The sequence below is a fragment of the Aethalodelphis obliquidens genome, unplaced genomic scaffold (genome assembly GCF_003676395.1).
Source record: "Aethalodelphis obliquidens isolate GAN/ISIS:26980383/991018 unplaced genomic scaffold, ASM367639v1 scaffold70, whole genome shotgun sequence".
In the NCBI taxonomy this organism is placed as follows: Eukaryota; Metazoa; Chordata; class Mammalia; order Artiodactyla; family Delphinidae; genus Aethalodelphis; species Aethalodelphis obliquidens.
The window spans coordinates 2,918,164-2,935,247 of record NW_020838014.1 but is presented as its reverse complement, the minus strand read 5'-3'; the positions used below and the strand labels follow the sequence as shown (position 1 = coordinate 2,935,247).

The following is a 17,084-nucleotide window of genomic DNA, read 5'->3' as shown; positions in this document are numbered from 1 at the left end:
AGTGGCCAACATTTCCAGGTTCTTGGCAAAGTCGGGGTCTAGATTTGCACACCGGGCACGGTATATATAGTCCGACTACCTTATTTGGTCTTTCCCTGCTTAGTCAAAAGGAACTGGAAGCCAGGGACCAGAGACTGGGCACCAGCAGTAGCAGGAGTGGTCGGAGGCAATGAGAAACTATTCTATTACCAGAAGTTCTAAGGGCAAAATGATTGGATTTTATACACGCCCTGAATGCGAAATCACAGTCTTTTTAAAAGATGGGATTAGCGGGCGGTTATCTCGCGCTGGGGGCGAGATCAGGTTCGTTTTGTTACGCAGAGTCTAAAGCTTCGCAATTTTAATTGGAGACTAGCGCCCACTTCCAGAATCTGTGAAAGAACTGCACTTAGTGCAAAGACCCTCGGGCGCTGAGAACGAAGAATGATGGGGATACAGCAAGGAAGTGCAAAGAGAGAGAAGTTTAACGGAAGAAGGTGGAAGGTTAGGAGAGTAAAGCCGAGGTGGGAAACCAGTATCTTGCTCCCCGCCAAATCCTGCAGCCAGTTCCCTCCAAAAGTTTTAAAGGATTCCCCAACCAAATATCAGCGTCCTGGAGGAAACCGAAAGTCCCAACTCCTCTCCACTTTGCTGCCAGTCGGAGGCAAAACGGTAGAGCACGTGGGGACAGGAAGTTGAGATGTACCGCTGACTAGGGGAAACCACGACGTGACGTCAATTCCGGCCAAAACAAAATGGCCGGGCAATTTCTAGCGAGCGCGCCATCAGAATTAACTTAGCAGGCGCCAAAGCTGATGCGCAGGCGACGTCATTACGTTAACGTAAGGCGCAGGAGTATTTAAGTGAACCTGAGGCAGCGCGGCGTCGGAAAACTTCGGCGAACCTAAGAATGGCGGGTACGGGTTTGGTGGCCGGAGAGGTTGTGGTGGATGCGCTGCCGTATTTTGACCAAGGTTATGAAGCGCCTGGTGTGCGGGAAGCGGTAAGTTCGGGGTGTCTGTGTAACTGACTCAGCGCTCGCTGGCCCTTAGTGCTGGAAGAATCGCTTAACAATTTGCTGCCTCTACCCTGGCCTCTGTTCTCGTTCTTAGGCTGCGGCATTGGTGGAGGAGGAAACACGCAGATACCGACCTACCAAGAACTACCTGAGCTACCTGACAGCCCCGGATTATTCCGCTTTTGAAGTAAGTGTGATGTTTTGAGCCTAGCGTATGAACCAGGATCCTGTGAATCCTTATTTTGGATCGAGAGGCTTCGCCACGTAGAAGTGAATTTTAAATTCCAGCTTTAACTGTTACTTGCTTAGCTACTACTTACCCTGTTGTATAGGTATTGTCAGTCAGTTGAAAACAGCTACACAGATAAGCCTTCCCCGGGGTTCTTATTCTGAGAACCACGGAAGGACTTTCTGGGGCTCCGCGAACTGACCTAACAATGCAAAATTTAGTGTTACGTTTTTCCGAGATAGGTTTATTGCGTAAATTCTCAAAGGGATCCTCTTCTCTCTAATTAAGGACTACTGTAAAACAAGTGATCTAGGGTTTTTTAATATATTTACAAAAGCCTAATTACCTAAACCTCTGAGAACCACTGGAGGGCGGCCTTTGTATCAAAAGTCTTAAAATATTTACTGGGTGGACGTGAATGACTGTAGAGATAAATCATATCCAAGTGAACCATATCAAACCATTTAGCTATTTAGCCCAGAAGTGCACCCCAAATACTATTTAGGGTCTAATTAGCTGAATGAAATGTAAAATATCATTTCTAAGTTAATGGATTCTGTTAGGCATTTTAGTACATACATGTTCCGTTTTTTCCCCCATTACAGTTAACCATTTATTTATGAAAGAATTCTGTTATTAAAACGCAGGATTTCCTATTGAAGTAACATGAAAAAAAATATTGGTTAAGTTTTAAGTAGGAGAGAGATGTTCCTATGGCATGCTGTTTTCCCGTGCTTTTTGTAAATGATGTTGCCCCAAATATAGATGTTATCACATTAAGAACTAAGGACAGTAATGGGTACTTATTAGCTTGATTTCTGAAAGTTTTAGATAACTGCATTCAGTCACAAACTTTTAAATACTTGAGCCAGTTTTCTTTTTACCTCTTTTAGATACAACCTGTGTTTCCTGTCTTTATAATTAGTATACTGATTAGTTAACGCTTTCTAATAGTAGAAGCTAATAGTGTACTGGGTTCACTGTCTCAGTCCTAAAAACAGCTCTGTGAACTATGTAACTGTATGTTTATTATCCCAATTTTTTAGATGGGAAAACTGCAGGTTAGGCTAACTAATTTGCCCAAGACCTTAAGCACTCCTCAAACTGCCTTTGAACTGCTCTTTCATTAATTCATTTAACAACTATTTCTGAAAATCGATTCTATTCGAGTTATTGGGGAACAGGAGTTTAAATTCTAGAGTGTGGAGACAGATAAATTAGAAAATATCAGATCATTGATAAAGCTATACAGAGAATTAAAGTAATGATGTGATACAGAGTGACTGGGTGACTGCTTTAGATAGGATGGCTGAGGAAGGCCTGTCTAAGCTGAGAATGAGAATGCTCTATGAGCAGGGATCTTTTTTGTCTTCTTCAGCACTGTATTTTCATCACCTAAAACAGTGTTTGGCACACGATAGAACCCCAGATATTTATCACTGAATGTATGAAGAGTGCCTAAGGCAGTTTAATGAATGCTTAATGTGTGCAATTCATGCCTGGAGTTCTTCTTATGACTTAGCCCTGTGAGAATTGGCTCATTCGTTGAAGAGAGTTTAGTTAAAATTCCAGATCTGTCACTTACTAGCCATGTGATGTTACGTGGCGGAAGATTGGCTTGTACTATATTTTTGTAGTTTCTGTCTTACCTAATTGTTAGTTTTTACTCTGTCACTGTGCATAGCCTTCTAGCTAGAATGCCTTAGTTTCTGCAGGAAACTAAGTAACCACATTTTCTTAGAGTTGTGTGAAACTCAGCAATAGTCCAAAAAAAAAGTCTTTCTCCAATAAAGACATGCTTAATGCACAATTTTTAAGCAAGGAATGTGACCTCTGGAAGGTCTTTTTTGCCTACTCTTTAGTCTAAATGGAATAAGATGTTGACCAAAACACTGGACTTAAAGAGGTAGAGCTATACCACATTTTTTTAAAAATAGTAAAATTGTTAGAGCAAACAGCAGAACCAGGTCCTTGTGTCCCTTCCCCTGTTACTCCTTTGCAAAGAGTAAAGTGAAAAGAGCAGCCAGGATCAAAAAGAAAGTATAGGTTTAGGCTCATAGCGCTAAAGCAAATTATTTTATGTCCCACGTCCTCTTCTCTCTTCCCATGCCCCCAGTGAATACTTAGATCCATAGTTCTCAACACTGGCTTGACTTTACAATCAACTGGTGAGTTGAAAGCAAAAGTGATAATCACGTCCTGTAGTGGGGGAGAGGAGTGATAATGTGAATTGTATTGGAATTGTTTTCGAAACTCCCATTTGATTCTAAATGTGTGCTGGCCTGAGAACCACTGATTTAGGATTAATCCTTTTCTCTGAGGGCCCCTTTACATATGAAGTGTGTGTGTGCCTGTGCACTTCTCCAGATTCTAGAGAGCACTGACTGCAGAGAAGACCTGGGGGGAAGGGAAATGATCCGTTAATAATGGATAGTAATACAGTTTGTTGATATGATTTTGGAAATAATTCTTTCTTCAATTTACACATCAGACCGACATAATGAGAAATGAATTTGAAAGATTGGCTGCTCGACAACCAATTGAATTGCTCAGTATGAAACGGTAAGTCCTATTTCTGGGTTCAGCTGGCCTCAAATCATTGTTTAATTTTAATTTATTAGTAAAACTGCTGTAGCCATGTTAAAATAAATGTGGAAGAGAAAAAATTCTTGTCTGTTTTTATGCATTTATGTTTTTTCATGTAATAGTTATAATAGTGGTTCATATAATCTTGTGTTAATGTTCAAAAATATTCTTTGCACCATTATTTAAAAATGCAAACTATTTTAAAATCCAATAACAGGGGAATGGTAAATTGTAACTAAGTTCATGTTTAAGAATTCCCGAGGAAAGGTTCCTGGTTAGACATGTAGTGCTTCGCTCTTACACAGGCAACATTAGTAAACTCAGAGTACCTGCATAGTTTGACTTTGGTTCTACTGTCTCCCTTCCCATACCACTTTACTACAAAACTGTTTCAGGAAAAAAACCAAAACATCCTTTTGTTACTTTCACTAAATTGGAGAATTGGGTTGCTTAACATCTGAGGTCCCCTTCAGCTCTAAGAAAACTATGAAATTATGAGAACCAGTAACTAATCTGCAGAGCAGAGAGGGCCACATGAACAATAGGGTTATCCTTTCAGCATATGTACAGATTAAAAGAGGGATTTGAGTCTATAGAACCGAAGGACCAGATTTTTTCTTTTCTTGTGCTCCATTTCCTATCTGGCTTGAATGATAAAGGCAGGAAAACTCCTAGGACTCCTCAGTTCTGTTTCCAGGTGCTTCTGCTCTAAAGATTTTCATGATAGTAACTCCTTCATAACAGTATATTTTGAACCCATAAGTAGGTCATGATCCTTTAAGCAGTAGATTGTGAAGTAAGTTTAGTAAGACACCACAGCAATTTTTAAGGAAGTAGGATAGAAAATATCAGAATGCATTGCATGTAAAGGTAAGTTTTGTTTTGTGAAACTTCTGTTCACCTGTGTGTATTTGTGGACTAGATCACAGTGTAAAATATTTCTTACTGTGGGTTATGATTAGAAGTTCCCAAAATGCTGCATTCATGATGCATGTGTAAGCTTGTTTTTTTTTTAAACAAAATGGTTTATCACTTCTTAATCCCAGTTGCATATCCCTCAATTTTTCATAGGAATGATTTGGAGTTTTTACAATACCTAGTAAAAATAACAAAATGGAAATTAGAAGTTAGTTTGTAGTAACTCAGTAATGAGCTGAGATTTATGAAGAGTGTATGTTGCTGGCTGTGTTGGCAGTGTTGAAGGACTGGGTATTATGAAGACAGAGAAAAGGCTGAATTCAAAATGTAAAAATTATTATACCCCTTTGCCATTTTTTCTCTAGAGGGGTGTAGGTACGTGGGTGGGATGGTGGATGGATGTAGGTGCATATTTTTTTCTATCCTTTTTTCCCTTAATGTATTATAAACATCTTAATGTTTTAACTATTTAATAACATTTAATAGTTAATATAACAGTATGTTATATGAATGCACAGTGTAGCTTATTGAATTGTTCATTAAAGTGAACAGTTTTTTGTTACTGTGTATAATGATGCTAAATCTTATTTGTAAATTGATTGTTTCTTAGGATAAATAGATTTCTTATTATTGCAAGGTCTGCATCTTATCTTCAGTCTTCTGTAGTTTTTACAGTGTGCATAGACCCATGAGGCATTCTGTTGGGAGGAGAAAGAAAGGTTTGGAGGAATATGTGGTTTTATTTCATTGTTGTTTAATTTCAGATATGAACTTCCAGCCCCTTCCTCGGGTCAGAAAAATGACATTACTGCGTGGCAAGAATGCGTAAACAATTCTATGGCCCAGTTAGAGCATCAAGCGGTTCGAATTGAGAATCTGGAACTAATGTCACAGCATGGATGCAATGCCTGGAAAGTGTATAATGAGTAAGAAGCCTTTTTTGTTTTCCTTTAAACCCATGCCACCTTTAGTCTTGTTGTTTTTTTTTTTTTTAACATCTTTATTGGAGTATAATTGCTTTACAATGGTGTGTTAGTTTCTGCTTTATAACAAAGTGAATCAGTTATACATATACATATGTTCCCATATCTCTTCCCTCTTGTGTCTCCCTCCCTCCCACCCTCCCTGTCCCACCCATCTAGGCAGTCACAAAGCACCGAGCTGATCTCCCTGTGCTGTGCAGCTGCTTCCCATTAGCTATCTATTTTATGTTTGGTAGTGTATACATGTCCATGCCACTCTCTCACTTTATCACAGCTTACCCTTCCCCCTCCCCATATCCTCAAGTCCATTCTCTAGTAGGTCTGTGTCTTTGTTCCCGTCTTACCCCTAGGTCCTTCATGACCTTTTTTTTTTTCCTTAGATTCCATATATATGTGTTAACATATGGTATTTGTTTTTCTCTTTCTGACTTACTTCACTCTGTATGACAGACTCTGCGTCCATCCACCTCACTACAAATAACTCAGTTTCGTTTCTTTTTATGGCTGAGTAATATTCCATTGTATATATGTGCCACATCATCTTTATCCATTCATCTGTTGATGGACACTTAGGTTGTTTCCGATTCCTGGCTATTGTAAATAGAACTGCAGTGAACATTTTGGTACATGACTCTTTTTGAATTATGGTTTTCTCAGGGTATATGCCCAGTAGTGGGTCACATGTGCTGCTTAAAATTCAGGGCAAAGCATCTTGGGTGTTTTTAAACTAGGTTGATCCTCGGGACCCACAGTCTCATCATGTCTCGCACAGAGGACGGCAGAGGGTACAGGCGGTAGCTTGGCTGGTTGGCGATCTCCCAACAGCTGGATCTCCAGCAGTGTGAAGCTTTTGTTTGGGTTTTCCTCCTCCTTTTAGTTTTGCTTAATTTTTTAATTTTTTGTCTTCCTTTCCCCCCCTTTTTTTTTTTTTTTTTTTTTTTTTTTCCCCCCCTTTTTTAAAAAAATTTAAACAATTAAGACTTCAGAAGAACAGGAAGCTATGCTGTGGACAGGCACCAATTTCTTTAAAGAAACTCAATATGGACAAAGCATATGTATAAATTTCATTTTTATAAGGGGTTAGGGAGCTATTTTGTTTTTGTCCTTTATTTTTCCTGTCTTCTTTCTTTTACCCATCTCTTAGTTCTGCTTATAACACCTCACTTCCCTAGAGAAGGCCTGCCCCTCCATGGAGAATTTGGGGATTTCTTCTGGAATGGGGGGCATGAAGCCAGAAGGAGGCCTCTGTGCTGCCTCCCCGCCAGGTGCAGGAACTGCTGGACTCCCTGGTGGCCTGCTCCTGGCTGGCCCTTGGGCCTTGGAGATGATAGCGGCCAAGAACCACCTGAAAGGGGAGGACCAGGGCTTGGCCAGGAGAACTCAAGAAAGAAGATCTGTATTTTGGGTTTGTCCTCTTTAAGCAGTTGGAAGCCCAGGGCCACACCAGGACTTAAGAGGGAATCCATTCCTTCTACTGCCCTTTAAAACCAGAAGTTCTGAGGGGGGGAGGGACAGAGGGTGATCATCTCATACTGCCTGGCGTTTGAACGGCCAGCCCACCCCAGCTCTACAAGCCTACCTTTCTGTTAGTGATCTTCCTCCCAGAGGATGATTCCCAGAAAAAACTGTGTGCCAAACCTCTGCCTGGGACACAGCTGGGTCTTCGGCGGGCATCTGTCACTCCTGTGAGCTCAGCACCCATCACCTGCTGCCTCCTGCATCGTCGTCTTCCCAGATGTACCCGCCAGATGTCCAGGTCGTCAGACACCGCCTGAGTCCCCAAGACCCAGTTGTGACCATTGCTATAGGAACAGGGTGTCCTGAACCGGCTGCCACTGTCATCTCCTCACAGTGAGGGGTGTGCCCTGTGTGCCGGCCCCATGGTGTCACATATGGTGACAGTGTTGACCATCATCTCCCTCACTGCAGGGACTTACTGTTAGGGGCTACCCTCAGTGTAAATGTGTCTGATGGGAAAGGATGGACCTGGCTGATGGGGTGGACCATGGCCATTAGGTGCCTGTGGGCTTGTTGGCTGTGACCCTGTGATCCCACCTCCATTGTCTGTCTGTAGCCTTTCTTCCGCTCTCCAACGACTCTTGCAACCTCCCTACTCCTGGGCTTCTGAAGTGGGGTGTCTGCTCCCCTTGCCAGGAGAAGGAGAGCTGTCCCTGTTGCCCCTCACCTGGCTTCTAACCCCATTACAGCAAAACAAGGAAGGGAAAAGGAATTCTTCTTTTGTGTTTAGTTGTTTTTGTTTGTTTTCTCTAAACCAGCATAGGATGGATAGGGGACATGTTGGAGGGCATTTAAGTTGGTATATGACCAAGGAGGGCTTCCCCCCCAGAGCCGCAGCCCTTCGGCCCTGGGAGTTTAGGAGAGACCAGCACAGCATCAGCCCAGACTTGCAAACTCAGCAATGTGTTTGCTCACATTCTTTCCACCTTTTCTCAAGTCCTCTTCCTTCTCCTGGGCAGATGGCTAGCTGTGCTTAGCAGGATCCAGCAGGGCAGCAGGAGGTGACCAGGCCCCTCCCTCCCCTCCCTCAGCTGAAGTTCTTTGTCATCATCTGTCTCTTGTCTCTTCCCTCTGACTTCTCAGACAACCTAGAGTCTACTCTGAGCTGCAGCTGGGAGAGTACATCCCCTAACTGCAGTGTGCACCCCTTCTCTGCCCCACCTCCCCGCCTTCCCTCAGGGCAGCTGGCTGTCTGTCCATGAACACGTGGGAAAAACAGTCCCCGGACTTGGCACCCTCACCTTTCCCTGGCCACAGCCCACACTCTGAAGTCCTAGTGACGGTTCAAGCCTAACAGGTTATTTACCTTTTGCTTATCCTTCCCTTCTGCCCTCCCCAGGTCTCTTAGCTCTGACTAAGGTCTTGGAACTGTAGGTCACAGGTGGCTATACCTTTCGGGTGAGGTGGGCAGCCTCCACGTACCCTTGTCTTGCAGGACTCCTAGCCCGTCCTTGCTTGGTGGCAGGACCTCCTTCCCTAGCTCCTGAGGCCCAGCTTGTTAGCCTCAAGTGCCTGTCTCTCTTCTCCCTCCCCTGTTCTCCACTTCATCCACCTCAGACACCCAGCAGCCGGGTGGAAGTCAGCCCGAAGTCAAGGCTGGCTCTGCCCAGTCGGCGGACTAGCCTCAGTTAGGCCCAGGTAGCCATCCTCTCCCTTAGCCACTCTTCACCTCTTCCCACTGGAGTCAGCCTTGTCGTCTCTTCCTGCCTTTTACCTGGGTCTTGGGCCTGGCAGCCGCCCTGGGGAGCATCATCTCAGCGCCACCAATTTGTTAGTCCTGTCCAAGTTCTAGGAGTTTCCAACCGTTAAAATAGCAGTCAGTTATTCTTGTCTTCTGGGATCTGTGAAAAGGATAGCCTTTGGAGGGAGGATCTGGGCCTCAGCCCTACAGATCTGAGCTCCATTCCCCCTCAGTGAGAGGAATCAGCAAGACAGATCATAGTGCCTTATTTCATTGCCCTCCCTGCCCGACTGCCTGGCTCAGTTGGCAGTACAAGGCTTCTTTCTCCCTCTCGGTGTTCATCTGCCACTTAAACTCTCACCCCCCACCCACAGATAGCCTCGTGGGAGGATGAATGCCCCGGTCTTTGCCCCATCCTTTCCTAAGAGCTGCAGCCAGGCACGTGACCCCCAGCCACCACAGGGTGCTCACTAGCAGCTTCTGCTGAGGCCAGGGCTGTGCTGCAGACAGGTTCACTCTCGGCCACCTCCTCCCCAGCAGGTCCTGCCTCTTACCTCCAGCCAGGAGGATGCAGTCTTTTCCTTGGAGACCAGCTCCATCTGACCCCCTCCTGGGCACCGGGACTAGGGTTGCAGGCCTTAGCACCCTCTCATCCCAGAGGCACTGGGACAAGAGAATGGAATTCTCTCCTCTCACCCACATGTGGTTCGTGCCCCCATGGCTGCCTTTCTGAGGGAGTGTATTAAATGTTTACTTAAGAAATACCGTGTTTACAGCTGGAGGAGAAACGTGCCCCATGCTGGGTGGAGATTTGACTCTCTGGATGGCGCCTGGCTCCTTTATGGCACTGCCACTGGTGACCCCAGAGCGAATGAAGGCAGGGGACCAGGGCCCAGGCCCTGCACCCCCTCTGCCCCCGACCCTGCAGTGCTAAGACCACTCACCAGTCTTGTTTTTTTAATGTGGGAAGTAGAGTAGAAGTGGGATAAAAATAGTATAGCTGGACTTTCACTTGGGGTCATGTCCTAGAACTACAACCCATATGAAAGGCTTTGAGACCCATCTCAAAGTTTAAGGGAATATAAACCTAACACATTTGTTGTGTAATACTGCAATAATGAGTTCTGAGGTCTGATTTACAAATCACAGCTTGGTAGAATCTAATCCTTAATGTGGGGGGTTGCTTATACAGTTAGCTCTCATTATTGCATGTTGTGCTTTATAAAGTGGCCTTGGATACTGAATTAACAAATACTGAACCATTTCTCCTGGGAGAAATATGTACATATGTATATATACACATCTCAGATAGATTATAATCTTAAATCCTTTAAAACAGCTCATCCCGGCAGATTCTGTATTTTCTTTATTTTATAAAAGAAAAGATAAAGTTCAGAAGTGTTAAGTAACTTGCCAGAGTTGGAAAGCAAACTCTATCCTTTGGTCATCCCTGCATAAGACCTGAAACAAGAAGGTGGCATATCTCCTTGTTCCAATGCAGCTGGAAATGTGCATGCCCAGCAACTAAAATTTTTTGCTGCTCTGAGCATGTCCATGAATGCTCACAAAACACTGCAGGTATTGATTTTGGGGTTACACATAAATTTGAGTGAGTAGGCAATTCACATATACAGAATCTGCAAATGATGAGAATTGACTGTAAGTAGAGAATTAACACCAGAAACAAAAGTGCCACTAGCTCCTGTTTCTGTTCCATATAACTAGCTTTAGCTTTAGGTTTTGTTATCTATTTAGGGTTCAGTTTCCAACTTGTAAAACTCAGTGGTTAGATGATCTCCATGGCTCCTTTGGGCCCTAAAATCCCGAGTCTCTTTTAAGGAGAAAAGGCCATTGAACTACACAACTGTGCATAAAACTATTTGTTAGATTCCTGAAACAGTAAAGCAAAAATCACAAAATAATGAATACCTTTTCTCAAGTTTTCAGAATCATGTTTAAATGTCTGTTGGCCACATAAGGATCTTTGGGCAAAATCCAGAATTTAAGAAACTGCAGAACAAACAATTCAGTTTCTACTGTGAATATGTTGCAAGGAGAATAAAGGGAAAATGGGGTTGGGATGATTAAGAAATTTGAGAACAAATCAGTCCCCAAAATGTGTATTTCACAAAGTGGAAAAATGTGATCTTTGTCCTCAGGAAGCTTTATCTAGTTGAGGAGGCAAGATATTCTAGGCCAGATAACTAGTAGTTCATTTTTGGCAGTATGGGGGCAAGTGCTGCATTGTGTGTTGTGGTCCATAAACTACAGAGATCCAAAGAAAGGGACGTTAAGGATTAGGACCATTATAAAAGAGTGAGATTAGGGAATGGGGGTGGGGGTTATTAAAGTATAGTTGATTTTTGTGTTAGTTTGAGGTATACAGCATAGTGATTTAGTATTTTTGCAGATTATACTGTAGGTTATTACAAGATAACGGGTATAATTCCCTGTGCTATACAGTATATCTTTGTTGCTTATCTATTTTATATATAGTAGTTTGTATCTGTTAATCCCATACCCGTAATTTGTCCCTACTCCCCTTCTCTCTCACCTTTGCTAACCACAAGTTTGTTTTCTATATCTGTGAGTCTGTTTTGTTTTGCATGAATTTTCATTTGTATTATTTTTTAGATTCCCCATATAAGTGACATCGTACAATATTTGTCTCTGTCCAATTTGTTTATGTCACTAAGCATATTGTTTTCTAGGGCCATCCACATTGCTGCATATGGCAGTATTTCTTTTTTATGACTGAGTAATATTCCATTGTATATGTGTATATATGCACCATATCTTAATACAGTCATCTGTTGATGGACATTCGGGTTGCTTCCATGTCTTGGCTATTGTAAATAGTGGTGCTGTGAACATTGGGGTGCGTGTATCTTTTCGAATTAGAGTTTTCATTTTTTCCGGATATATACCCAGGAGTGGAATTGCTGTATCATGTGGTAGTTCTATTTTTAGTTTTTTTTTTTTTTAGGACCCTCCATACTATTTTCCATAGTAGCTGCACCAATTTACATTCCCACCAACAGTGTACAGGGGTTCCAGAAAAGGGTGAGATTTGGATGTTTAAAGGAGAGTGAGAACATTCCAGGAATGGAGGAGAATATAGGTGAGGGGATGGAGGGTGGGGAGGAGGCATTAAATTGAAGAGAGCATTGCTTTCATCTTGCCTAGAAACCTTTAATAATTTTCCCTTACCTACAAGGTAAGGTCCAGGCTATTTTAACATGATATTCAAAGCAAAAGGCTATACCTCAGTTGTAGACTTTCACTCCAGCCAAACTAGTCCTCTCCTTGGTGATTATCATAAACTCTGCCTCCGAACCTTTACTCAGGCCTTATCTCCACCTGGAATACCTTTAACTATTCTACCCAAATTCGACTTATTGAAGGCCCAACTTTAATCTGTTTCCTTTTCTTCCCTGATTAAAATTCTGCCTCTGGTACTCTCTCTCTCTTCTGAGTAACTATACGAATTATTATGCACATCACTTGTTGTACACTTAATTACATAACACTTTATAGTGTTGGTCATTCTCCTGCACATATTTTGTCTCCTGCAAACCCAATGGATGCTTCTCCAGAGGAGCTGTACTATATTTTCTTTCTCGGTGGTAGGATTTGAGGGTGTCAAATATGCTAGGCAGAAAGCTTTTAGCTCTAAGTAGGTCTTGGTGCCGAACTGCTTTAAAAAAAATAGTATTTCATTAATAAGGAGAGAATTCTGTACTTGAAACTGAAGGGAAACCTTCAGGGTCAGCCCCTAATTTTACAAATAAACAGACTTAGCCCAAGTGATGTCAGGTGACTTGTCAAAGGAAACATAGCTATTTAGGGCAGAGCTGGGACTAGAAGCCAAGTCTTCTGACTCCCATGATGCAGTGTGATCAGTTTCAGCATTCAGAGTACTTGAGGAGAGACCTGTGTACTTAAGAGGGAGGCTGGAAGAAGGGAGAAGACCACAAACTGGGCTTTTAGGAAGAGGTGGTTCAAAAGAAAGCTCCCTATTAATGGTTGGAGGTCAGGAATAGAGTACTAAGCTTTATTGTCCTCAGCATGGAATGAGTGTCAAAGTCAGGGAAATTGGGATGAGCTAAAGGAAAGGTGGAGAGGCACCACTTTTTGAAGACCAAATCTCTAGAGAATTGGAGTTAGTTATAGGAAATCAGTCAGTGGAGATAGGAGAATAACTCAGAAGGGCAGCAGGAAATTTGAGTCACAAAAGCCGGGAAACAATACTGGATCTAGAGCAAGAGCATAGTAGGGCCAATGTGGTTGAAATGGACTCTACTGCCTTAAGAGGAAATTGATATGGTATGTAAATTATATCTCAGTAAAGCTGTCATTTAGGAAAAGATAGATTTTGAACTTTACCCTTGAATCACTTCTCTAATGATAATAATCACATGGAACTCTGTATGGCTCAACTTCTTCCCTCTGCTCATTAGAGCTGACTTGGACTGGAATCTGAATCTGTAGCCTTCCACAACAGTTTTTTTCTTCTCTCTAGCTAGCAGTAGACGGGAGAGTGACAAGATAAATGTAGGTAAAGGAATAAAGAGATAAAAGGGAGTGTAAATGAGTGCACTCATCAGATACTTCCCATCTTGTCTATGAAAAGACAATAACAGTTTAAGAAGTGATATAAGTACACAAAATCAGAATATCAGTAGATGGTTTGGGCTCAAGAGTTTAAAAGACCTGAAGTAGAATTCACCTCTGACACTTAACCATGTTACCTTGACCAAGTTACTTTATCTTTCTTAGTGTCCTAACATGTGAAATAGGGATAATCATACCTACCTCAAAGAATTCTTATGAGAATTAAATTAGTTTTATAGAGTGTCTAACATGGTGTTTGGCACAGAGAGCTCAATTAATATTAACTATTTTTAGCAGAAAAACTTGACCTTGTATCAACTAGATAGTACATTTTAGTTGGTACTATGTGATTTTAATGTACATTAATCTGATTTTCTTTTTCTTTTTTAGAAATCTAGTTCATATGATTGAACATGCACAGAAAGAGCTCCAGAAGTTAAGGTAAATTGTTTTCCTTCTTATTTTATAATAAAGTTGAGGTGAATCTTAATAAATAGAATGAGAAGAAAAAGGAACCATTGGACTATAGTCATATGAGAGTAAATAATTGATGATCCACTGTGTCCAGTGTCTAGTGTTGGGTTTGCCCTACCTGAGTGGAGGAGAAATAGACCTGAGGTCTGAAAACATCTCTACCAGGTCATTTGCAGTTTGCAAGTCTGCAGACATTGAAAAGGTACTTTTAGAAGGGGAAAAGTTGTAGAATAACATGTATAATCTGATTTATGTTAAAAACACAAGCAAACAAAACACCCTAATCTATACATGCACATACATATACAGGAAAGAATCTGGAAAGACACTCACCAAAAACTGAACAGAAGTTATCAGGGAGAAGGAGAAGCACATGGGAGGAGGGACTTTGGATTTTTATTCTGTCTGTGTGCGTGCTTGTGTGTGTGTATTTAATTCTTCACCATGAGCATGTTTTATGAAATTTGTAATTGAAAAATAATGAGAAGAAAGTTAAAAAAAAAAGTAAGTTATTTCCTGGAATTAGTCTGTGACTATATATGTGTATATATATACACATACATATATCTGTTCTTCTCAAAGGATTAAAAATGTATTAGTTATAGATTTTTCTGCTGATTTTAGTCTTATTTTAGGATGTAGGTGGGTTGTATAAATAATTTTTTTTACAGGAAACATATTCAAGACTTAAACTGGCAGCGAAAGAACATGCAACTCACAGCTGGATCTAAATTAAGAGAAATGGAGTCAACGTGAGTATCTACAATCCCATCACCTTTTAAATTGCTTAGCACATTTTAAGATCAAGATTCAACAATATAATTCAAACAGTATTCAAATGGGGTGCCACAGGTGTCACAGAAATGCTGTTTTCTGAATCCCACTCTTCACCGCCTCTTCCTCTTTCTGAAGTATGGGCTCGGAAGGAAATGAGAGTTAGAAACAAAAACTGAACCACTGCTAATTTATTCTGATCTTAGAGCACCCTGTTTTCTGCCCAGTACTTCTGCTCTGAATAGGATTTTACCTATATTCTCCTTTTAAAAGGAAAAAAGTCTATTTTTTAACTCTTGCAGGAGGGAGATTCCATACTTTCTTGATAATTTTATGTGTCTCAGGGGTTTTTTCCCTTTGTTTATATATATATATATATTTTTTTTTTTTTTTTTTTTTTCCTGTACGCTGGCCTCTTACTGTTGTGGCCTCTCCCGTTGCGGAGCACAGACTCCGGACGCGCAGGCTCACCGGCCATGGCTCACAGGCCCAGCCGCTCCGCGGCATGTGGGATCTTCCCGGACCGGGGCACGAACCTGTGTCCCCTGCATTGGCAGGCAGACTCTCAACCACTGCGCCACCAGGGAAGCCCCATATATATATTTTTTAATGTTGTTCTTCATGTATTCGAATAAGTTTGTACAAATCTCTGAATATAGTCATGATTTTTTTTATCATTTCTTTTCATTTTTGATTTGCTCTTTCCCTAACCTCCCTGCCTCCATCACCCACATCATTGTCCTTGTTCCACCTTCCCCTCATCCTCTGAGTACCCCATGTTATCAGTCTATTATGCATCTTTCCACACTGTTCTTCAAACTAATATAATCTTCTACATGTACATGTGTGTTTCTTTTCATTTGTCCTAGAGATTTTTTTCTGGGGGAAGGGGAAGATTCCTTAAATCTGTGGAATTTTATCTTAGCAGTTGTAGGAATTTCTTCATCATTTTTCTTTATTGCCTCTGCCCTATTTTCTCTCCTTTTTTGTTAATCCAATTAAATACCAACTTCACTCTTTCATATCTCTTCAGCTCTTTCTAATTTGTTCTTTTCTAAATTAAACTTTTTATTTTGAGATAACTGTAGGTTCACATGCAATTTTAAGAAGTAATACAGAGGTCCTATACACCCTTTACTCACTTTCCCGCCTAATTACACCTCAGTTTTTGAAAATGTAAAGCTAAAAGTGAAGGTTAGTGTTATGATCCTGGCTGAAAATATATATACTATAAAAATCTTATAAGGGAAAGTTCACATTAAGTAATTTCCCCCCGTTTTTCTTTTCTAGTTGGGTATCCCTGGTCAGTAAGAATTATGAGATTGAAAGGACTATTGTACAATTAGAAAATGAACTCTTTCAAATGAAGCAGCAACATGGAGAGGCAAACAAAGAAAACATACGGCAAGACTTCTGAAAAAGACTAATCTGGTGGGTAGAAAGGAAGGCATGTTGGGCTTTCACAGAAGATCAAACATCTGAACTGTGAAAAACAACAGCATCTTACGGAAATCATCAGTGGTTAAATGTTTAGAAAGCATAGAATGTGGACTGTTATATTCTGTTTGTACATTTCAGCAAAATAAAAAATTTCAACATGGTGGCTTGTTTTGTCTTGTGTTTTTGCCATTTAAAAAAAGAACTTTAGACTTTCAAAATAAGTATGACTTTATAATAATGTTTGTAGAATTAATTTTGAGTCACCAGGATCATATTTTGTACCCAAGAGATCTTTATTGAAAGTTTTCAACATGTACAAGAAGTTGGAAACTTTTGATTTATAAGTATTTCAAATAAAGAGGTAGTTGGACTTACTTGGTGGTCCAGTAGTTAAGACTCCATGCTTCCGATGCAGGGAACACGGGTTCGATCCCTGGTTGGGGAAGTTTGCATGCTGCTCAGTGCGGCCAAAATAAAATGAAAGAGGTAGTTCTAAACGACTTCTTAATGACCAGACAAGACTAAAGAAATACAATGACTCCATATATGTCATCTGTGATGATGATCATCGTCATAAGTAACACATAAAGCTTAGTATGTGCTGAGCACTGTTCCAAGCACTTTAGGTAGATGAACTAAACTTACATGAATAGAAAAATAATTGGATCCTCACAAAAACCTATGGAATTACATACTGTTGTTCCCATACACAAACTGTAACAGGTGCTGATTAATTTGCCGAAGTTTTATTAGCTAGAAAGCATCATCCAAATTTTGAACCCAGTAGTCTAGCACCATGGTTGTGCTCTTACCCTTCTACTTGTAAAGAATGAAAAAGTAAAAAGAGTCCTGCCCAATTCAGAAAAAAAT

At 41.1% G+C, this 17,084-nt stretch overlaps 1 protein-coding gene across 1 annotated transcript; it reads left to right on the top strand.

Moving 5' to 3' along the window:
* Window positions 1–307: 307 nt before the first annotated feature.
* BCAS2 (BCAS2 pre-mRNA processing factor) lies at window positions 308–16,377 on the top strand. Its single transcript, XM_027091025.1, has 7 exons — window positions 308–982; window positions 1,092–1,184; window positions 3,718–3,788; window positions 5,495–5,656; window positions 13,917–13,967; window positions 14,672–14,752; window positions 16,065–16,377. Exons 1-7 carry the CDS (start codon window positions 890–892, stop codon window positions 16,189–16,191), a joined length of 678 nt encoding a protein of 225 aa, XP_026946826.1. The 5' UTR covers window positions 308–889; the 3' UTR covers window positions 16,192–16,377.
* The last annotated feature ends 707 nt before the right edge of the window (window positions 16,378–17,084 follow it).